At 41.6% G+C, this 24,672-nt stretch overlaps 1 protein-coding gene across 2 annotated transcripts in view; it reads left to right on the plus strand.

The window, feature by feature from the left end:
* LOC120991376 overlaps positions 1-24,672 on the plus strand; it is a 167,530-nt gene that overhangs the window by 70,511 nt on the left and 72,347 nt on the right. For both annotated transcript variants that reach the window (XM_040420200.1, XM_040420199.1), the window contains exon 8: positions 23,428-23,550. In XM_040420200.1, coding sequence (XP_040276134.1) covers positions 23,428-23,550 — 123 coding nt within the window. The remainder of the gene's footprint in view (positions 1-23,427; positions 23,551-24,672) is intronic.

The following is a 24,672-nucleotide window of genomic DNA, read 5'->3' on the forward strand; positions in this document are numbered from 1 at the left end:
GTCCAGAACCTTTACCCTCAGTTTCTTTAGCAAGGCAGTGGTCGTCTTGGTTGTGTGTTTGGGGTCGTTATCGTGTTGGAATACTGCCCTGTGGCCCAGTTTCTGAAGGGAGGGGATCATGCTCTGCTTCGGTATGTCACCGTACATGTTAACATTCATGGTTCCCTCAATGAACTGTAGCTCTCCACAGCCGGCAGCACTCATACAGCCCCAAACCATAACACTCCCACCACCATGCTTGACTGTAGGCAAGACACACTTGTCTTTGTACTCCTCACCTGGTTGCCACCACACATCTGAACCAAATAAGTTTATCTTGGTCTCATCAGACCACAAGACATAGTTTCAGTAATCCATATCCTTAGTCTGCTTGTCTTCAGCAAACTGTTTTCAGGCTTTCTTTTGCATCATCTTTAGAACAGGCTTCCCTTTGGGACAACAGCCATGCAGACCAATTTGATGCAGCGTGCGGTGTATGGTCTGAGCACTGACAGGCTGACCCCAACCCCTTTAACCTCTGCAGCAATGCTGGCACCACTCATACATATATTTTGACGACCTATTTTGACAATCTCTGGATATGACGCTGATCACGAGCACTCAACATCTTTGGTCGACCATGGCGAGGCCTGTTCTGAGTGGAACCTGTCTTGTTGAACCACTGTATGGTCTTTGCCACCGTGCTGCAGCTCAGTTTCAGGGTTTTTGGCAATCTTATAGCTTAGGCCATCTTTATGTAGAGGAACAATTCTTTTTTTCAGACCCTCATTGAGTTCTTTGCCATGAGGTGCCATGTTGAGCTTCCAGTGACCTGTATTAGATAGTGTGAGAGTGGGAGAAAAGATCCAGTACGCGAACTATGGATAAAATCCAGTTTCTTTATTGTAGTCTTTTTAAGATTCCATAGGCCGACCGGAGTATGTTGTGGTCTACGCGTTTCGACAATCTGTCTTACTCCTGAGTAGGGATGAGTGAATAGACTTCGGATGAAACCTCCAAAGTCGATTCACATAAAACTTTGTTCTAATACTGTACGAAGCAGGAGCTCCATATAGTATTAGAATGTATTGGCTCCGATGAGCCGAAGTTATTGCTTCGCATAGTCTCGTGAGACTTTGCGCAATAACTTCATAAATTAATTTGTACTGTAAAAAAGCATTTCCTGAACTATGGTTCGGTTCCAAGTGGTACCTTGGAACCGAACCCGAGTTCGGGAAATGTTTAATTTTTTTTAATTTTTTTTACAGTATAAATCAATTTCTGAAGTTATTATGCGAAGTCTCGCGAGGCTTCGCAAAGTAATAACTTCAGCTCATTGGAGCCAATACATTCTAATACTGTACGACTTCGGATATTTTGCTATATGTTTGTAGTGTGAGAGTGATAACACCAAATTTAGCACACCTGCTCCCCATTCAGTGGATTCACTTTTGTTGCCAGTGGTTTAGACATTAATGGCTATGTTGACTTATTTTGAGGGCACACCAAATTTACAGTGTTATGCAAGCTGTACACTAACTACAGTACATTGTATCAAAGTGTCATATCTTCAGTGTGGTTCCATAAAAAGATATAATAAAATATTTACAAAACTGTGAGGAGTGTACTCACTTTTGTGAGATACTGTATATAGCCCATAGGCACAATGGACAACAGCTGACCCCATTGACTTCTATGGGCTAGTTTTCTAGGCATCCCGTGTGACCTGTGAAGAGGTCAGGAGGGAGCTTGATAAGCTGTATCATGAATGGGCGAAAACACTAGATTTATCTGCATGTCTGTATCTTTTAAAACTACAGTTATCACACTGTAATATTACAGTGGGTTGTGAGATTACAAACCCAGTTTTGCTACATCTGTATGGAATCCATCATCCATGATTTTCCTGAGAGATACTTGCAGCAATATAATATAATAACCAGAATCAATCCTGATCCTCTTCATGTAAAAAAACTTTCTAAATCTCTGCCCCACAGTAACCCATTTCACATATTGTTTACCATATTTCCGAATACGATCTCTGTTCTGTATTTTTTTTTAAATAAAATAAAGTTTAATGTAGCAGTGATATTAATGTATGAGTAAAGTGGATGGTGCCTTATATAAGCACTTAACTGTGACCATTTATATTTAATGTGGTAAGTGTCGGCATAGGAGTGAATTAGTCAGCCACTTTGCTGACATATTCTTAATAGCTATTTTTGATAATGTGTGTCAGATTAAGGTGCTTAAAAACCTGAAGCAAAAACTGTTTGGCTGGAAGGGGAGCTCATTTAGGAAGCTATGTACCACTAGATATATAATTGGAAATGATGAGGAGTTCGGATCCAAGCTGCTTTGCTCAGTTTTTTGGCATAGTCAATATATCTTTTGTGAATCCATTAGTATTGCAGTAAGTTACATATAAGTAAGATCGGAAAAAAGTTTCTGCCAATTACCCACTGCTGAAATTCATACATTATAAATCGGGTATTGAACAAAATTTTCTTACCCTTTGGCAGAACCTAAAAATCTGCAACTTCTTGGGCTTTTTCCCCACATCCAGCATTTTTCAAAAGTGAAAGGGGCAGGTTCTCTTAGGCTAGGGCTACACCGCAACATGTGTCATAATGATAATGGTCTCGCATTGTGACACGACAGTTGAACAAAAATCCAACGCAACACCTTTGATTATGATTATTAAAAATGTTGCGAGACTTTTCTGCAACAAATGGCACCATGTAGCTCTAGCCTAAGGCCTGATAAATTTATTATAACTTAATAGAACTCGTGGAAAAAGTCTTTCCTTTTCTAGAACTTTTACATGACTGTGTGCACCTGACAACTGGTGTTCAGGCAGGGAAACGATAGCCACTTAGCGCTGCATTGTAGAAATCATACAGTGAGAACAGAAAGTTGTGCTGCTGAATCGTCTTTACAGTATGCAGCTGGAAAACACTTGTGATAGCTCGCCTTCAGAAGAGAGTTTTTTTTTGTAGCCCTGCCTAGAGTGTTCTAGAGTAGAATTCTTTTTCATACTTTCCCCAGAAACAATTGCCAGAATTCTTTTTCACATCGATGCCATAGCCTCTGTTTTTACAGTATCCATGGCGGTTATGCTGAATCCTTTAATAATCATTAATATGTGCTTTTTTTCCCCTAGATTTCACATATAATTGGTCCAATTACTTGATATAGTATTGGAGCATGCTGTGCTAGTCTGACTATCAAAAGTCTATGCGTATACGCCTCATATTGCTTTTGTTTCAACTTGAGAAACCATGATGGAAGTCTTGATAGATGCTTTTTTTCCCCCCTCCAATAACATTCCAGACTCCCTGCTGGAAACCTGACAGGCCCTAATTTAGTAAGTTGACCACCATCCGTTTCCATTTTATGTCACATCCAGTGCCGCCTAGATCAGAACAGAAAGATGGAACAACTGGTACAGGTGTGTACATAGCCTTAACTAGTATAGTACTCTTTTAGTATTTCATAGTCACCCCTTTTAGGGCTCCTTTGCTTAGTGATCATGATGACCGCCCAGAAACATGACGTGTATCTCCAGGATCCCAGTGCAAAATCAGGCCCTCACTTATCAGTACTGGTCCCCTCACATGGGGAAGAGGGACATTATGAGCTCTCTCGGGCTCCTTGGCCCAGGCTCAACTACACACTCTGCACCCCTATAATAACCCTCCTGTAACCTCCATTACTTATAGATGTACCATCCTATTTGTGGTACGAGCATACTTTTAAAAGCACGTGTATATGTGAGTACCTGGAATCCCTGGAGAAGTCATGTACTTTGGCCGCCTCGACCATTACAGCTCAGTTGGGTAATTTGGTCTCCATTAGATGCGTCTTTCGTCATAGGTACCATAGCTCCGTAGATCCTTCAGACATGCTTTTGCTGGAGACCAGTCTGTTTGCTTTGGCTGTGATGCCTTCAGTTATGGACAGCTTACGCAATCAGATCAAGCTGGCTAGTGTGGAGAGATAAATTATTAAATGCAGGGTACAGAATGTATACTATTCTGAAAACATATACCTTATTTTTTGGCATGAGCAGTCATGCTGTATATCCAGTTATAGGTCTTGGCATGTTTTGATGTTGACTTGTTTCATTCTAGGTGAAGAATATCCCAGCATAAACATACATTTCCAGGGATCGTATTAATGACATAGCATTTTTAGAACACTTTATATATGTTGAAAGTGAACTAGATCTGTAATATCCAAATCTAGATGTTTTCCACAGCTGCACTTATTGGCTGCTTTCAGTCCCCCATAAAATCTTACTTGTTTCCGCTTTTCTACATGAGTTAGAACCCTAGTTAATTTCACAGTGTGTTCTTTATTGACTGCGCTGTTTAACTTTGTTTTTTTTCCCCCTCCGCCATATGTTAGTGATTCATAGCATAAAGATTTTCCATGTCAGTCTTGCATAGTCAGAACTGGCTGGTCCTCTCTTCTCACTTGCTGTGGTTTTTAGGTTTTATAAATAGCCTCCATGAATCAGGGCAGGCCGAGTGATGGAGAAGAACAGGAAATTTCTTGTTTGATGGTTCCCTACTCCTGCTATAAATATAGTTTAGAAAAGTTAATGGCTTAGCAACTAAATGCAAGATGGTTTCATCCTATTAGATGTAACTTGTTGTTAGTAATGTACATTATTAGTAATGTAACGTGCTGTTGTCAGCAGTTCCCGGTTACTAAAAGGTTGGCATCACAATGTCTTCATGGGATTTTCCATGTTTTTGTTTTATTTGCACATAGCCAGGGGTTGTGTCACTAATAATACTTTCGACAGGGGCCAAGTGTTGGATCGCTGGAGGTCCAACCGCTGGGACCCCCAATGATAATGAGAATGATGGTCTGAAGGTGCCGCTGAACTGCCCCATGAGAATGGAACAGTAGTGCCCATGCATGTCCACTGCTCCTTTCACTTCGATGGGGATGAGTACTGTGTTTGCAGAAATCCCATAAAAGTGAAAGCAATGGTGGACACATGTATGCACTAGCCCTCCATTCACTTTAATTGAGTACAGTGTTTGCAGAAGTCCCATAGAAGTGAATGGATGATAGACCCACATGCGCGATACTGCTCCATTCAATTTTATAAGAATGTTAAATACAGTGTTTACAGCAGTCCCATAGAAGTAGAACAGTGATGGACCCACAGGCGCACTACCACTACATCGACTTCCATGGGCCTGCTGAGTACAGTGTTTACAGCAGTCCTGTAGAAGTAAAAGGAGTGGTGGACACACATGCGCACTACTGCTCCAGTCTCATACGCAGTTCCGTAGTACCTGTGTAACCTCATTCTTGTGATCGCTAGGTTAGTGGCACGAATATAAATACAGAAAGTATTTTTTAAAAGTAGCACATTCACAAAAGTTTGGGAATGGACAGAACTTGAAATGAAAAGCAAGGACATTAAAAACATTGGGATTTATGGTACTGACTAATCCTTGGATAATATCGAAGACTTAATTTACATCTGCTTCGGAGGCTTGGCTAGAGGCTTCAGTTGCAGATGTCAGAAACACCAGACAAAATAGTGCAGCATATCCAGTATAATACAGGATTCCATAACTGAAACCCATTGGACCCCTTTATCAGTGGGTCTGTGCGCAGCTGTTAGTTTCAGTTATGTGTTGGATCCCGCACTTCCATAACTTTTGATGTTTTGCACCTATAACGTAGCAGAACAACTGAAACTGCAACACTGGTGTGAACCCAGCCTAATACGTACAATCTGCAGAGTTCCCAGTGTCCCTTCTGGTTAACCCCTTAAGGACCCGCACCGTACATGTACGGCACTGGTGGACGTGTCTTAAGGACCAGCTTCGTACATGTGCGGCGAACTGGTCCCGCCTGATCAGTCACTTACAGCCGGGCCCCTGCTGCATACGCCGGCATCGGCTTATTATATCCTTGTATGCCGCGGTCAAAGCTGACCGCGGCATGCAGAGGGTTCGCGGAGGGTATAGATGCCCTCCACTTCCTCATCGGGTCCCCGCGCTGCAGTGGCGGGGACCCGATGGCAGAGAAGGCAGGCCCAATGCCTTCCATAGGCATCGGAGCTTGCCTTCTACGGAAGCCTCTGAGATCCAGCCCTTAGACTGGGTCTCACAGGCAGGCTGTCAGCATAAAATCTGACAGTCAATGCATTACAATACAGGTTGTATTGTAATGCATTGCAGAGGGGATCAGACCCCAGAAGTTGAAGTCCCAGAGTGGGACAAAAAAAAAGGTGTTTTTCAAAATGAAAAAAAATTGTTTCAAGTAAAAAAAAAAAAAATATTTACCCAAATAAAACCCATAAAATTGTAAAAAAATAAATAAAGAAAAACAGACATATTGGGTATTTCTGTGTCCGTAACCACCAGATTTACAAAAATATCACATGATCCACCCCCTCATCTCAGCGTCGTAGAAAAAAATAAAATAAAAACTGTGCTAAAACAATAATTTTTGTGTCACCTTACATTACAAAAAGTGCCCCTTTAATTTTTATATATTGAGAATTTTTACTCTGTACTGCATACTTTCTATGTGTCAATCTTTGTATACTGGAATAGCGTCAGAGATCCGGCAGGCTGTTACCTGCCGGACCTCTGCACACTTCGCCATTGCCGGGGTTTGTAAGGCTCCGTCTGGCCCTATTCACTTTAATGAGGACTGGTGGAGATCTGTCTGCATTCCGGAAAATATGGCGAGAATCAGCTAGAAGAAAACCCCTTTTTTTTTTTTTGGGCATATTTGCTGAAATGCGGGCGGATCTCGGCCAGTCCTCATTATAGAGAATGGGGCCAGATGGAGCCTTACAAACCTCCAGCAGTACCGCAGTGCTCAGAGGTCCAGCAGTCTGTTCCCTGCCGGAATAGACTGCTCGATCTCTGACGTTAGTCTGCAACTAGCCTTAAAGGAGTATTCAATTTGTTGCAAGTTATTCCCTATCCACAGGATTGGGGAAAACTATTAGATCAATGGGGGCTCTACCCATGGGACCTCTACTTATAGCAAGTATGAGGACCCTGTACCCCACAGGCACCCCCGAAATGAACAGAATGCGCATTGTCGCTCCTGCCATCTTTATGGGAGTTTCAGAAACAGTGGAGAGCTGTACTCGCCTATCTCTGGAGCTCCCATAGATATGAATGGACCTGCAGTGCCCATGTCTGACCTGCAGCTCCTTTCATTTTGTGGGGCTCTGCGATGTATGGGATCCCCAATCTTGTCAATGGTGAGGGTTCCATTGGTAAGACCTTGACTTAACTAATAGTCAACACCATCCTGTGGATATGGGATGATTTGCCACAGCTGGGATACCCCTTTAAGACTCTACTGAATGAAGAACAACATATTATAAACTTCCTTCTGGTAATCTTGCAATATCAGTAACACTACCTCCATTTTAAAGGTAAATTTCCTCAAATATTTTCGTAATAAACCTAAATTGCTGGGTGCATTCATATGGTTGTTTTTCTTTGCAATCTGTGTTAAGTCCATATAAAAGGATCTGATCCCATAAGAGGAAATCGGGAAAACTATGTTAATCAGATTTTTGTAAAAATCACATTTCGGCAGAGACCCTCTATAAGGCGAGTCATCTGTATGTGTGTATACAGACATCTCATCCACATGCAGATTATTATATAATTACTATGTTTGTGCTTTGCAAATATCATTACTTGATTATGGAAGGAGAAGAGAGCAGCAATGAAGAATATTTCGTTCCGGAGCCGCTGTTTTCACTCCGTTTGACGTTCCCCTGGTGTATGTCAGTTTTTAGCAATCCCAACCAGCAATCTGTCATGATGGAATGAATAACCCCACTCAACATTTCATAATCATCCCTCTAGTATTTGCAGTCGATATGCAAACATACTATTTAGAAACATGTCAAAGAATGCAAACAGATGTGTGTTTGAGCACAGGATCACTTGGCTTCGAGGTTATTTACTTTCTTCACTCAAAGGAACACATTCACTTTTCCTTCTTAGTTTATAGAAGCTTCCATTGTTTGATTTTGCACTCTCTAGATATATTTTATGGGATATCAGCTGGTATTTTCCATTTTTTCACTGAGTTCTATTTCTTAACATATAAACACCTGTCTTTACTTATTTCCCCCACAGTAAACATCTTCTAATCAAGTTCCTATTAGTGTAGAATTCCAGTGAATCCAGCATCCAGTTAAACTATCCCAAATTGTTATTTGACCTCAATGTTTCTGCGTTCCAAGGCAAGATAGTACCTGCTGCCATTGTAATCCAAAATGTCTTTATATTCTGGAACATTAACTTAACAAGAGATGCAAGGTGGGCCCTAAAGAAAATTCTATACCTATACCATGACCCTCCCACCCCCAACTGTCACACATCATTATGTTGCTAATCTTATATTGTGTAAAAGGACATTTTGATATTCTCAGGTTCCAGGACCGCGGTGTGCGGGTAACCTCACCACCCCTATAGATATGCCATTAGTGCCATGGACAGGTTCATTTATTTTCTATTGCTTATATAGTGCCAACATATTCTGCAGCGTGGCAACAGAGGAACGGCATCACTTACATGTCCCTGGAGGGGCACACAATTTAATTTCCTTGTTTCAGCCATACTCTAGGACCAGTTTTTTAACAAGCCAGTTACAAGGTTATTTCAGTCTGCTAAAGTACTCCGAGCCACTGACTGTACAAGGAACTGCAGTGTGGCCCCATACACTTGAATGGCTGGTGAGTTACACAGCGGATGTGGAATCGCTGTGTTATGTGGACAAATTTGGCTTGGGACTACTCCTAAAGGCATTAGCCTTCCTTTAACCCCTCTCAATTCCACTGCAGGAGAACCATCAGGCCACTACCTCTTGGAATAGTCTCTGTTCAAGTGACTGCTGACTCACGTGGGTGGAGACACCAGTGTGGGGCACCGGAGGATCAGGCAAAACCTTAAAGGGGGAAGGCCGAGGTTAGTGCAGGCAGAGTTTGAGGTTTCCAATAAACAATCCGAGGTCAGGGTGAGCAGCTCAGAGTCAGAACAGAGATCAGGTGAGGGTTAAAGGGGTAATCCAACACCAAAAATGCCGCCCCCCCCCCCCCCCCCCCCAATGCCGGCCTTTCACACAGGTTGTACTTACCTCGCTCCCCGGCACCCACGTCGTTTCTGATGCCGGCATAGCTGCTGCTGCATCTCCCTGTCGTGCAGAATTTCCTCTATTTGTACACAATCTTTCTGACGGTGGATTTGTAAGCTTTTTCCAGCTTGATGAGCATCAATAACTCCTTCTCAGGTCAACAGAAATCTCCTTTGTTTGTGCCATGATACACCTCGACAAAGGTGTGTTGTAAAGATCAGACTTTAATAAATCCCTGTCCTTTAAATAAAACAGGTTGTCCACTCACACCTGATTGTCATCCCATTTATTAAAACACTTGACTCTAGTTTCAACCTCAAATTATCTGCTAATCCTAAAGGTTCACATACTTTTGCCACTCACAGGCATGTGATATTGGATCATTTACCTCAAATAATTGACGGTCTAATATTTTGACTCAATAGTTTGATTTGGTTTATCTTTATCTACCTTTAGGAATTGTGTGACAATTTGATGTAGTTTCTGTATTATTCAGTTTTAGGTCACATTTAGGCAGGAACATAGAAAATTTCCAAGCACCACTATACATGAGGCATATCACTATTTCTGACCATTATATGACTTGTATCTGGCATTTTTAGCATTACCGTATTTTTCGCCCTATAAGACGCACTGGCCCATAAGACGCACCGAGGTTTTTGAGGAGGAAAATAAGAAAAAATATATTTTTAACCAAAAGGTGTGCTTTTGGTGGGTTTGAACTAATGGCGGTCTGTGCATGACACTATTATGGGGGATCTGTGGATGGCACTGTTATGGGGGGAGTTGTGGATGGCATTATGATGGGGGGGGGGGGTCTGTGGATGGCATTATGATGGAGGGATCTGTGGATGGCACTGTTATAGGGTGGTGGATCTGTGGATGACACTGCTATGTGTGTCATCCACAAATCCCCCCATAACAGTCCCATCCACAGATCCCCCCCCCCATCATAATGCCATCCACAGACCCCCCCATCATTATCCCATCCACAGATTCCTAGGGGCTGTAGTAGGCGGGGAGAGCGGCGGGCAGAGAAGGCACTGTACTCTGGCCCCACCGCTCAGTATGTACTGTATTATACGTAGTGTTAATCATCATATCTAAACGGAATAATGATGTGCTCCCCATGTGTACCGTACTTACCGGTACACATGTCACGCTTCTGTAGTAAGCACTAGCAGCTAGCAGGCAGGCCGTGCGGCCGTAACTCACTGAGGTCATGTGCCTGCTCCACCTGCTTCATTCATAAAGTAGACAGAGCAGGCACGTGACCTCCGTGAGTTACGGCCGCCCTGCCTGCCTGCTAGCTGCTAGTGCTTACTACAGGAGTGTGACGTGTACCGGTAAGTACGGTACACATGGGGAGCAGGGGGAGCGCATCATTATTCAGTTTAGATCTGATGATTAACACTACGTATAATACAGTACATACTGAGCGGCGGGGCCAGAGTACATTGCCTGCACGGCCCCGCCGCTCTCCCCGCCTACTACAGTCCCTCCTCACTAATACATCGCAGACTGCGATGTAAATTGCCAGCATTCGCCCCATAAGACGCAGGGGCACTTTTCCCCCACTTTTGGGGGGGGGGGGGGGGAGTGCATCTTATGGGGCGAAAAATACGGTAGCTATCTGTCTGTACCCCTATTTTTTTCTGAGCTAGTGGTTGGAGACTAGCTGGAATCCTGTCCGCCATAAAGACATGGAGACACAGGAGATTCTCCTCCATATTTCTCTGTAGCACACCCTCAAGCAGCAGTAATGAAGAACATTACACAGCAGAACATATTAGTTAAGACTGTAAATCAACTACAAACCAGCAGCAGTCTCTGTAAGTCTCTCTGCCTTTCTTCAGCCTCTCGCTTCTCCTCCATCTCTCTATAGACCTCTATGTAATCTAATCTGTCAGAGCAGGCAGCCCATCTTCCCCGAGGACAGATTTGAGCAGTGAAATGAGAGAGAGTGGAGAAAAAGGGGACAAAGTGGATTGATAAGCGAAGGAAGCATCTTTCTCTGATGAGATATATTACAAAGTTTGTTATAATCGCCTATATATTCATTTATGAAAAAAGAAATGACAGTAACTCTTCAAAACAGTGAAGGGGCCACAGTGCTATACCACAGTTGCATCCCCTTCATTCTCAGAATTCGATGGAGTTGCAAAGGTTGGAACCCCGTGTATCATAAAGTAATGACATCCTAGTGATATGCAACTACTTAATCAAATGGGAACAACACTTTAAACCAGGGATGCCCAACTTGCAGCCCTCCATCTGTTGCAAAACTACAACTCCCAGCATTACTGGACAGCCTACTGCTATCGGCCTGCAGCAGAGCATGGTGGGAGTGGGAGTTTTAGAACAGCTGGAGGGCCGCAGGTTGAGCATCCCTGCTTTAAACTATTAGTATGCTTTAGGAGAAATGTTTCCAAGATAAATGTGTTGTCTCACTGCAGAAAATGGCATTGATCATGTAGAGAAAGTTAATACAAGGCATCGTCTATATTGCTTCCTTTGCTGGCTTGATCCATTTTTCATTCATATTATACATATATACTGCGCGTTTCCAGGGGTTATGGCCTTTTTATGAAATGATATATGACCATTTCAGAGGCAAAAACAAACAATGCAACAGCAACCATGAAATAGTAAAATGTGTCACTTTCCACATTTGAAATGTGTTCTGTTGTGAATTAAAAATGGGTGTATGACATTTGCAAATCATTGCCTCTTTTTTGGAATTGGGGTATTGTATGTCTTATATAACTAATATATATCCAGTGCTTCTATTGGCAGTAATTCACACCATATCCCTTACTGGGTCTAGATTGAACTGTCATGTATTCTTAGTATGGGGGCAACACTTTGTTAATGGCATCTTCTAATAGGATTATAGGGGTAGTTCGAAGTTCAGTCCTAAACTTGACGGGTATAAAAAAAAATATATATATATATATAGCGTTTTAATACAAAATACTTATGTGTTTTCTATTGATTTAGCAGTATATTGATTTACATTTTATGTTAGTAATTGCTAAGAATCCAGGGTTTCATAATTTACATTACATAATGATTTTTTTTTTATAACAAGCGCATATCCTAGAATTATTAGTTAACTGGTGGTTTGTGGTTTTGTGGACTGGGCACAGTTCAGTAGACAGAGGTGTAGACACTTACCTGGCAGTCAGACAAGCAGCATCTTCACTACCTTCCACTATGAGAAGATTAAACATTCTGCGTACCATTCAACATATAAGAGAAACCTTGCTGCTCATTACTTTCTGCAGCATGTGAACGTCTTGGGATACTGTTTTAAATAAGTGCATTGTTGGCATTACAATGGAATTTAAATTGATGAATACAGGCATGTGCTTCTGTTTTATAGTAACTTAAGCAAGATTGTACACCCACCTGAGTGTCATTTACTGCAATGACACCCTAAGAAAATAATTTAAGCGTAAGTTTGCCACATAACTTTGTGTTGTATGCTGAAATACAATGGATTGAAGTTCGGGAGCACCTTAATAGTTAAAGGGATTCTGTCACCTCGTTTTAGCTTATAGAGTTAAGGACATGCACGGCTAGATCGCCTCTAGCATGCCCGCAATATACCTGTCCCATAAAGCTGTGTCCTTTTATTGTGTTTAAAAAATGATTTTATAGATATGTAAATGACCCTGATAAGGCGCCCAAGGGGCTGTACTAACCTTCTGGGAGCCAGGGCCGGACTGGGGATAAAAACCAGCCCTGGAAAAAGTTGCACACCAGCCCTACAGCGTTGCGCCATTATTTACTTGTTTATAATAGGAGAAAGCATTCATTTTCAAACACGTGTGTAAACACGAATATGAACTTTGCCCCACGATAGCTCTTTTGTAGAACCCCCATTGTTCATATTATCACAGTGTTTTCCCAACCAGGATGCCTCCAACTGTTGCAAAACTACAACTCTCAGCATGCTCAGACAGTGTTTTACCACGCCCTTTGACCCGCCCCTTTTTTGTTGGCCACCTATTTAATGATTGTTGCATGCAACATTTTACTTGACCAGCTATTTTAGATATTCTACGGCAGTCCTGTTACAATCCCCCCTCCCCCAATGAGCCTTTCGACCAAATAATAAAAATATTTATAAAATCTCACCCATATGCTGCAAAAAAATAAAAAATCTGCAATGTAAAATCGATAATAAAGATCATAAGAACATATTTCACATGAAAACTTACAATTACTTGGCTTGGCCCTTGGGGATCTCGGACGCCACTTCAACACTTTGGCCGGGGGCTCGGCGGAGCTGATGTTGTGTTTTATCCTAATGAGAAAGATTTCATAATAAGGATTTGGAGAAGGGGCAAAGGGATAGCAGAGCAGGGAGAGGCTGGTGCTGCTGCTACTAGGGGGTCATACCATGGGGGAGTAATAAAGCCCACCATAATGCCCCCCAGTAGAAATAATTCTCCTTATAATGTGCAAAACATACCCCCTTGTAATGCCCCCAGTTGAGCTAATGTTCCCATAATGTGCCAATATAAAATACCCCTTCTCAGTGCCCCGTAGATGACCCCATAGTGCTCTTCCCCCACTTCCCCCCACCATAATATGTCCCAGTAAAAAAATGCCCCTATACAGAACCCCCCATATAAAATACCCCTTCTTTTTAGCCTCAGTAGATGCCCCTATAGTGCCCCCAATCATGTGCCAGTAAGATGTGCCCCCAATCATGTGCCAGTAAGATGTGCCCCAATAGATGCCCCCAATCATGTGCCAGTAAGATGTGCCCCCATAGATGCCCCAATCATGTGCCAGTAAGATGTGCCCCATAGATGCCCCCAATCATGTGCCAGTAAGATGCCCCCAATCATGTGCCAGTAATAAGAGCCCCCCCACCATCATGTGCCAGCAGCCAGAGCCCCCCATATCATTTGCCAGTAGCTCCCCCTTATGTGCCAGTAGCCCCCCCTTATGTGCCAATAACCACCCCTTATTATGTGCCAGTAACCCCCATTATGTGCCAGTAACCCCCCCTTATGTGCTAGTAGCCGCCCCTTATCATGTGCCAATAGCCCCCATATCATGTGCCAATAGCCCCCATATCAAGTGCCAATAGCCCCCATATCATGTGCCAATAGCCCCCTTATCATGTGCCAGTAGGCCCCCCCCTTATCATGTGCCAATAGCCCCCTTATCATGTGCCAGTAGGCCCCCCTTATCATGTGCCAGTAGGCCCCCCCTTATCATGTGCCAGTAGGCCCCCCCTTAACATGTGCCAGTAGGCCCCCCCTTAACATGTGCCAGTAGGCCCCCCCGGCCTCCTTGCTTCAAGTAAAGCTAGGCCCGCCCCTTACCCCTCCTCTCTACAATTAGATGGACATGCTGCCGTGATCACGCTCTTCTAGCACATGCGCGGTACACTCCGGGTACAGCGCGACGGGTGCGCGCGTGATCGAGCTGTCTGGCGCATCCGCAGTCAGCAAAATGCAGGCAGGTGAGTGAGGATCGCGCTGTAACAGGCAGCGTACCGCGCATGCGCTAGAAGAGCGCGATCCTGGCTTCACGGCAGCATGTCCATCTAATTGTAGAGAGGAGGGGTAAGGGGCAGGCTTAGCTTTACTTGAAGCAAGGAGGCCGCTGCCCCCTTGACTTCAAGCCTGACTCGGAGACAGCGCCAACCGACATTAAAACAGCGTTTTTAACAAGTATGAAGAAACACAAAGAGGAAAGAAAAACATGATTAGCAACACACTGGGGGATACTGTAAGGTACTGTGGTCGGTATAATATGCGTTTTGCAGGTGACAGGTTCCCTTTAAGCCATATTTACGATGAGTAAATCCGGGCCATTTTATCTAAACTAACAACACAGAAACAGTTGTATCATGTATGTCTTTTATTGAGGGCATTGAGTAAACCCACTAGGCAGAGCTTTCTTTTCTTTTTAGAAAGAGAACTCATTTGTATTTCTTTTTCCAAGAAGAGCATTGCTTGGCCTAAGACTTCTTATGCCTTAAAGGTGCTCTCTATAAGGAGAAATAGTACCCTCAAATCCTGATAAAGGCCTCTCACCCAGTTAAGCCAGTTCTCTCTGCTCTGCACAAATGAGGACTAATTTGTAGATGAGGTACTGGCTTAGGCTAGTTTCACACTAGGGTCAAGGAACTCCGGCAGGCTGTGCACGCATGCCCTCGGACGGGTGAACAGCCTGTCAGATCCGTGCTGCTGCTGCTAGTGCACGCGTGCTGGAATAAAACTACATGTCGTAGTTTTATTCCGGCCACCTCTCTGCATGTTTGCCATGCTGCCGCCGGAACTCTGGCCTGCCCGCATTATAGTCAATGGGGCCGGACTGATAGTCCGGGGGCACGTGTGCACTAGTGGCAGCACGGATCCGACTGGCTGTTCACCCGCCGGAACAGCCTGCCGGAGTTCCTTGCCGCTAGTGTGAAAGTACCCTTAGCTATAATCCTAAATTATGTCTAATGGCTAAAGGCTTGTTTAAAAGGCAGAGCGTTGACTAATAGGATAAACTACACATTTTAGGATGATAGCTAAGCCAGTACCTCATCTGCTGTTTTGGGGTGATTGATGCTCATCAGTGCATAACATAGAGAACTGGGTTAACTGACTGAGAGCCCTTTGTTGGGATTTGAAGTACTGTTTCAACTTATGGACGGTGCCAAGTAGGCAGGATGGATGTTATAGGCCAAGAAATCCTTATCTGGGAAAAGGTATGCAGATTAGAAAAGAAAGTTGAGCCTTTAATGCTATCAGGTGCAAGGTAGCTATCCTCTGAGTCAATGCAGCATCATTTACCTTCTGTGTGTTTTTTTTTTAAATAGCATTTTTATTAAAATAGATAAATCATATCCAATTGATTCATTTCAATATAGATGGTTACAGCGACATTGATGCAGTATTACATATATTGTACAACCTTCACATTGCAGTTGTTGTATATCTTGATATTTTACGATATTGATGTAATATTACATACATTATACATCACATTACAATTGTTGCATATCCTTCTGTGTGTTTTAAGAGGAGTCTCTTAACAGGGCACCCACTATTTGGGAGAGTAGTAATAGTTTTGCATGTTTTCCTTTTGTCCATAGATAATTTGTCTAATCCTGTATTGATCCACATGCAGGTCTTAGGCAATGCTTTTGTAGCATTTTCTAGCTTCATGTGTCTCTCTTTAACATATCTTCTGAAACTTGTTTGCATTGATGCATAGTTCACAATAGTCAATCTTTCTTGAGCAGAACAAATTAGTCAGAAACCAAGCTTTGTTTGCCTTTATTTAATGGGCAAAGTACCTTTAAAACCCACACTTAATTTCATCTATTTATTTGACACCTTTTGCCAGTTAGCTTTTGGGAAGACTATTAAAGGGGTATTCCTGTCTGGACGTTTTTATAGCATATCTACGTGTGGCTCTCTCCATTCACTTTTGTGGGAGTTCCAAAAATAGCTGAGCAGGCTTATTCGGAACTCCTGTAGAAGTGAATGGAAAGAACTTTTCATGCGTGGACACGTCTCGGTTCACAGACGCCATGAGATGGGAGGGGGGATATAGCATAAATGCCCAGATGGGAAAGACCCTTTATAACAAAGGTTCATTCACTTTTTCTCCCTACACTGTGGATTTTCCCTCTATGTTCTCAATAAAAGACATGAATGTTATAAGTGGTTGTGTTTTATTAGTTAGATGGTGTTTGTCTATAATTGTGACCTAGATAACATCAGATCATTTTTTATTAGTAATTAGTGCAGAAATCCAGGTCAACTCCAAAGGGTTCACCCACTTTTTCTTGGAGTAGAATTTTAGGAATTCATTGATTTCTAGTATAGTAAATTCATTAATAAATCTTAGTTTCTCACAGCTTTGCTAAAGGCAGGTTTATGCGGCCCAATTAACGAGAACAGACACTACTGCGAACGCGCGTAAATGTGTTGCCAATCCTCCGGTGAACAAGCCAACCGCTTGTCCATCGGGTGAATTAATAGTTGATGCAGTACGTTAAATAATTGTTTTTGGGCAGCAGAATGGCTGTGTGGGCAGAGATGGTAGTAGCCATTGCTTGTCCCCATACAGTGGACGAGCAGGCAGTCAACGGGAAGAAACTGTCCCTTCCTGATAATTGCCTTCTCCATCAAGCAGTGTAAATGCAGCAAGGGTTTTCTGCAGACCGAGGCTATTGTCATGTTTTATCTGCTGCCTGGTGCAATGACAAGCTATCCTGCTGCTCATAAAGCAGACAATTAACGTATGTTAATTTTTGGATGTACAGCTTGCTACTGTATTATATTACAGTAAGCTTAGCTTCACCAAAGGTGGCTCTATGCAGTAAGTATAAGCTCTTATTACATAGTTTCTTTTTTTTTAGGTTTTGTGTTGTCTTAAAGAGATTTTCACATGAAAATAAATAAATATCAGCCATCATATAGGACATGAGTGACTATCTGTAACAAAACTATAACCAGCCCTGTACATCACATGGATCCTGAGATCTCCCCATTCATTGCTCTTCTGGATGTATATCAAGTTGGCAGTTCACAGGGGAGTGTCTTTTCTGCTGCAGCTAAAGGGGGCGTGTCTCAGCTCTACCTATCACAGCTCAGGAGGCAGTTGAAGTATGAAACTGAGCATGTGCGGCCTTCTCAGTCAGCCGGACAAAGAAATGAGAAAAAACAAACAGCAGGTGGCGCTATACAGATACATTTTATTGAATAACTCAGTGTCTATACAAAATTTTTAATTACATGCAATTACAAAAGTATTCAAATCCAGGTGCTGGTTTGAAAACTGTGTAGAATATTTTTCATGGGACAACCCTTTTAACTTTTAGTTTTGTACATTTTTTACAAGGCAAATAGAATAAAATACAACCTGCCAGGTTCTAAGCTTAAGAAATGGAGGTTGGAACAAGCTTTAACCTTTCAAACAAATGTAGCTGAATAGGTGAAAATTTGGATCGAGCTGTAACTTTCCTGGACAGAGTTATGTTGGCCCATTGGAAATATGGGGAACTTTACTGTTACAGGGAAACACTGGAGAAGAGCCAGCATTGCAAGCACTCGAATCTATGTGTTTTGAACTGTAATATAAAGAGCTTACACTAAAGTAAGCAGCAAATATGTTTTACTTAACTGTAAAGAAGTATTTTCATAATTTCTTTACTGTGAAGTTGGCATCTAGCACAATTTACGCTTCGTCTATGGCTGGCAGAACATCTTGAAAGCACAAACCCAGGTTGCTGTTCTTTTCCTATAATATATATATATAACTGCGGCACTCGTGTAGATAGATATATTGTACTTCTTTATTATCCATCCAGGAAATTTAGTAAATAAACTCTGGGCTGTTCTTTTCCTAAACCCGCCATTCCCAAACTGGACTAGCAGTTATTGAAGCAATTATTGAAACATGATTTCATCTGCAAATACCGTTCTGAGTATCCATGTGGTGTGTCAGTTTAACTCATTTGGACAGTACTTTGTTTTACAAGTAAAATTTACAGTAATAATCTGCAACTAAGGTTGACCTCTGGTGAACCTGTCTTAGTACATTACACTTTCGCGCTGATAATGAAAGTATGTTAGTACATTAGAGTCCGCTTTGCAATATTTTTAATTTTCTCATTGTAATTCTCTCCCTGCTCCTGTTACCTTTGTTAACTTTCATCCATATTCTTTTTCTTCCGCTGGTTTTTGACCTGGCTGCTGCTGTAAACAGTGCTTGTGAATTGTTTTTGCAGCTCTGGCACCTTTATATGATATCACTGAAAATGGCTCTGTAGGAGCCATTATCTATTAATTATTAACTTCAGAAAAAAAACTGAGGGGAGATCTAATAACTATGTATAAATATATCAGGGGTCAGTACAGAGATCTCTCCCATCATCTATTTATCCCCAGGACTGTGACTGTGACGAGGGGACATCCTCCGGGTCTGGAGGAAAGAAGGTTTGTACACAAACATAGAAGAGGATTCTTTATGGTAAGAGCAGTGAGACTATGGAGCTCTCTGCCTGAGGAGGTAGTGATGGTGAGGTCACTAAAAGAGTTCAAGAGGGGCCTGGATGTATTTCTGGAGTGTAATAATATTACAGGCTATAGCTACTAGAGAGGGGTCGTTGATCCAGGGAGTTATTCTGATTGCCTGATTGGAGTCGGGAAGGAATTTATTTCCCCTTAAATAAGGAAAATTGGCTTTTACCTTTTAAAGGGTTATTTTCATTACAAACAATGGGGATATGCCCCCATTGTCTTATAGGTGTGGGTCCCACCGCTGTGACCCAAACCTATATAGAGTACGGAGCCCCGGAAGTGGTGGAGGGCGCACTGCGCATGTGCATGTGCAGCCGCCCTCCATTCATTTTCTATGTGGCCGCCTTCAAGCCCATTGCAATAAATTGGAGGAGTGGCCGGTCATGCACAGTCCGCTCCCATTCACTTCTATGGGGAGTGCGCTTGGTGGTGGCCGGACCAGAGTCCTCCAGCCACCACTTTGTGGGGCATTCCCAATATAGGTACAATGTGGGCATATCCTAGCCATATGCCCCCATTTTCTGTGATGAGACAACCTCTTTAACGTCTTTTTTTTCAACCTTATAAACTATGTTACTATATTACCATCATGTTATAAGATGGGAGTAATCCTTTACGTTTTCTAGCGGGTTATATTGCCAGGTCTAAACTGGCTCATGCAATGCGCAGAAGGGCATATAACAAATATTAATATGTACCACCAATACTTGATTTGGTAGAGTTATGGTCCATCAGGAGAGACATTTCATTCCTGATAGAGGTTTTTCTTAAATAGATTAACCTTTCATATTCTCCTGTAACCCTAAACACAGACAAATAAGACCTAAAGACATCAATGTACAGATGGTATGGATGAGCCCTCAGGAAAGTCAAGGCAATTAATAAGTTTATAAAGGCCAGGTCACAGAACCTTACAGTGAATTCATTTTAATTCAGACGCTGGACTTCTGACCGCCAGGGAAGATGATGCGAAGAATTCAGCTCTTTTTGATATGTTACAGCATTCTGTGTAGATTCTTTTCATCTATAGATTAAAGCAAACAGAATTTTACACTTCAAATCAAATTCTGAAATGTATTGAGGGTTTCATTTTTCCTTAGGGCAATAATGTCCAAAACAAGCAAATATTTCAAATAATTTATGGTGTTTTGAATAAAAATTTTAGTACGGATTCCTCATTTTTCTCCCATCCTGATCCATTATATTTCATACCCACATGACTGTCCCTAATTGGCAAATACTGGAGGAGTATCACAATTACTAAAACTATTCATTATGTAAATAATAATTGTGTAATTGACCAATTTAGGAAGCTATTAGCCAAAGCCAAGCGAGAAAATGGATTCAGTCCTTCTCTGTAATGTGTGTAATAGGACTATATTGCAAAAATCTTTTTTAAGGCACTATGGGGGAGAATCTTTGAAACCACCTTTTCAGAAAGTTACTGTATGAGTAGTGTTGAGTGAAGCGAGCTTCGGATGCTTCATCCGAAGTCACTGCGTTCAAAACTTCGGTATAATACTGTACAGAGATTCGTCTATGTACAGTATTAGAATGTATGGGCTCTGATAAGCTGAAGTTGGTTATTCACGAAGTCGCGCGTGACTTCGTTGAATAACTTCGGTAATAGATTTTTAGAGTGCAAAACCACTTAAAAACTTGAAACCAAACTCTGCTTCGGTTCCGACTAGTACCTTGGAACCAAAGCTGATTTCGGTTTCAAGTTTTAAAGTGGTTTTCCACTTTAAAAATCAATTACGAAGTTATTCAACGAAGTCACGCACGACTTCGTGAATAACTAACTTCGGCTTATCGGTGCCCATACGTTCTAATACTGTATGGAGACGAATCTCCGCACAGTATTCCGAAGTTTTGAACAAAGCGACTTTAGATGAAGCATCCGAAGCTCGCTTCGCTCAACACTAATTATGAGGGTATCGCAGAAAAGCCACAAAATTTGTCACACGTGCCGTTCAAAAAGTCACAAAAACGCCGGTAGCAATTTTTTTCTGACACTTCTCTGGCACAGAAAGTGATAAATTTCTCCTTAAGATCTCAGTTTTGTGCAAATATTTTTTAGATTGTTGTAATGTCTGCTGCAGATTCCTGTGTGTATCTATGTATTACACTTGCTTTGTTCTTACGTTATTGTTTTTCTTAGATTTCACTGTTGACTCAGCGTCTTAACCTAGATAGACATACAGTTTAATAAATCTAGATATATTTGTAGATCCTGACAAGGACTGAGTGCATATATGTGAAAATATTGCTTTTGACACTGATAGCACAAATCATTAAAAAAGCCAAGAAATGAATTTGGAAATATCTTTCAAATTTTCAGTACACTGGGGGTGATTTATTAAGACTAGTGTTTCTCAATCCAGTCTTAATATCCTTTGTGCTGGAGTGAGATGTACCTGGTCCTTTTAGCTCTCCTTGCACCAGAAAGTCAAATCTACACCAGCTATGAGCTGGTAAAGGTTTGAGCAATAATTTATGCCACTTTCTTGTGTAAAATATTCTGCAGTTTTCTAACTCGCATCTAGATCTAATACTTTTGTAATTGCATGTAAAACATTTAGTAGCCACTGAAGTATTCAATAAAATGTATCTTTATAGTGCCACCTGCTGTTTATTCTTTCTTATTTCTCTGTCCACCTTGCTGAGGTGGACGCACATGCTCAGTTTCATCCTTCAACTACCTACTGAGCTGTGATAGGGAGAGAACTGCAGCAGAAAGGATACACCTGGTTTGCTGCCAGCTTGATATAAATTTAACAGAGCAATGAATCAGGAAATCTCTGGATACATGTGAGGTACAGGGCTGTTTCTAGCTTTGTTAGAAGGAGACTGTCATAATATATGATTTCTATTTTTCTACATTAATCGTGGAATAAACCCTTTAACGCGTTCAGGACCTTGGACGAGAATGCTCGCCCTAACTTGCAGGTACCTAACGCACTAGGACGAGCATTCTCGTCCTAGGGTTAACGCGCTGCCCCACAACTGCTGCCACGATCAGCAGCAGGGGCCCGGCTGTATCTGCCAGCATCGGTGAAAACATTGATGCCGGCGGATTAACCCACTGTATTCCGCGGTCACACTGACTGCAGCATATAGGGGGTTTGCGGCAGGTTGTACATCCCCATCGGGTCCCCGTGCTGTGGTGACTGGGAACCGAGGGTTGCTATGGATCTAACCTGTCAGAAAAACAGCTATTTCTTGTTACCTTGCCTCACAAAAAGTGTAATATAGAGCAACCAAAAATCATATGTACCCTCAAATAGTACCAACAAAACTGACACCTTATCCTGTAGTTTCCAAAATGGGGTCACTTTTTTGGAGTTTCTACTCTAGGGGTGCATCAGGGCGGGTTCAAATGGGACATGGTGTCAAAAAACCAGTCCAGCAAAATCTGCCTTCCAAATACCGTATGGCGTTCCTTTCCTTCTGCGCAATGTCATGTGCCCGTACGACCACATATGTGGTGTTTTTGTAAACTACAGAATCGGCAATAAATATTGAGCTTTGTTTGGCTGTTAACCCTTCCTTTGTTAGCTGAACAAAATGATTCAAATGGAATATCTGCCCAAAAAGTGAAATTCTGTAATGTCATCTCTATTTTCCATTAATTCTTGTGGAACACCTAAAGGGTTAACAAAGTTTGTAAAATCAGTTTTGTATACCTTGAGGGTGTAGTTTCTAAAATGGGGTCATTTTTGGGTGGTTTCTATTATGTAAGCATCACAAAGTGACTTCAGACCTGAACTAGTCCTGAAAAAGTGGGTTTTAGAGATTTTCAGAAAAACCGCCAACTCTTCAAACAGGTGATCGGTGGGGGTGCTGGGTGTCGGACCCCCACCAATCTGATATTGATTACCTATCCTCAGGATAGGTCATCAATATATGCTACCTGTACTACCTCTTTAAGAGGATTTAAGCAACTTTACTTCTAAACTTTATTTAAAAATGTTCTACCGTTCTGTGTCTACAGCTCCCATGCAGATCTATGTGTCATCATATTCATAGTCAAATTTTATGTAGTCTGGTGCTATAATCACATTCCCTTCCATCTGTCTCCTACTTCTTCCTAATATCTATTCAGCAGGTTAGCAAGATGTAGGAGACAGACAGAATGGAAAATGACTGCAGGATACATCATGTACAATAATCTCTGTAGCATCATGATTATGTATTCTTTCCAAACCCCAGAAAATTAATATATTGTATATTCTCTGTTACTTCCTCATAGACATCAAGTGTAGAAAATCTTTCTGTACCATGGCTAATGTCTGGAAGACAAGCAACTAAAAATCCAGTGACTCTTCTGGATCTATGTTATGGGAAAGTTGATAACCTTAACCTTCTGTATGTGGTAAGTTTTCAAGATGCTAGTAAGCACAATAATAATAATTACATGGCTAGAACAATGCATTTCCAGACAAAAAGGAAATTATTTATGGTGTATGTTTATATTATTGCGTTCATTGAAAAAAGAAAATTAAACCTTTTATCTAGAAAACCCAAAAATATTGTCATGGGGTTACTATTTATCCTCATTGGTTCTAAGTATTCCTATAAGTCAGGCAATGTTCTTCTGGGAAAAAGCTATTCAATCAACTCTTTCAAAAAAGATAAGAAACTGAGCCCCTGATGCAACTTGATATAAGTTAACTATCCTATAAGGTCTAAAAGGTCAAACATTGACTTACAGGACAGCTAGCTTACCCCTGGTAGCATTAGAGGATCCGCTTTCTTTTCCTTTTGGAAATCAGGCTAATTTGCATGCCAAAAATACTGTGTATAAAAAGAAAATTCAGTTTTCTGATGTCTATTGCAATAGCTGAGATTACTAGAGGCATGATGCCCACCATTTATAGCTTGTGGTAAAAGTGAATCTTAAAAATAAAATAAAAAATCATTGATACTGTACCTGGTTTTGAAATTCTGACAAACAGGATTTTTCCTTTCTCTAAGGATTTTTCTCTTATTACCTGATCATAAATTTCTCTAAAACTTATCCTTTATTACTAAACAAGAATAAAGGCTTAGGCTAAATTTACACGAACGGGAACAACGGCTGTGTGATGGGCGTTTAAGTAACAGACATTTTTAGAATCAATTGAAATCAATGGGACTATTCACTTCTTTTTTTTTTGTGGCCAGGCATACCCCATTGAAATCTATGGGACAGTTTTTAAAGGCCATATAGACTGGAGTGCACCCATCTAACAGCCGTTTAAAACCTCTACGTCATCACGCTGGAAGCGCAGACCCATTCTTTCTGCATCCAGTGAGGAGCGAATGTCCCCATTTAAAAAAAAAATAATCTTTATTATGTTCCCTTGGTGAATCATAGCCTACAGGTAGCCTAGTCAGGTACTGTGAGTTTATTACCTGAGCATAGCTAGTAATTTATCATTTTGATGATTATTTTCAGTAGTACGTAAAGAACATTTACACAGCTTGTAATTTACTTTGTGCATCAGTGACTCAT

The sequence above is a fragment of the Bufo bufo genome, chromosome 2, assembly GCF_905171765.1.
Source record: "Bufo bufo chromosome 2, aBufBuf1.1, whole genome shotgun sequence".
NCBI lineage: Eukaryota > Metazoa > Chordata > Amphibia > Anura > Bufonidae > Bufo > Bufo bufo.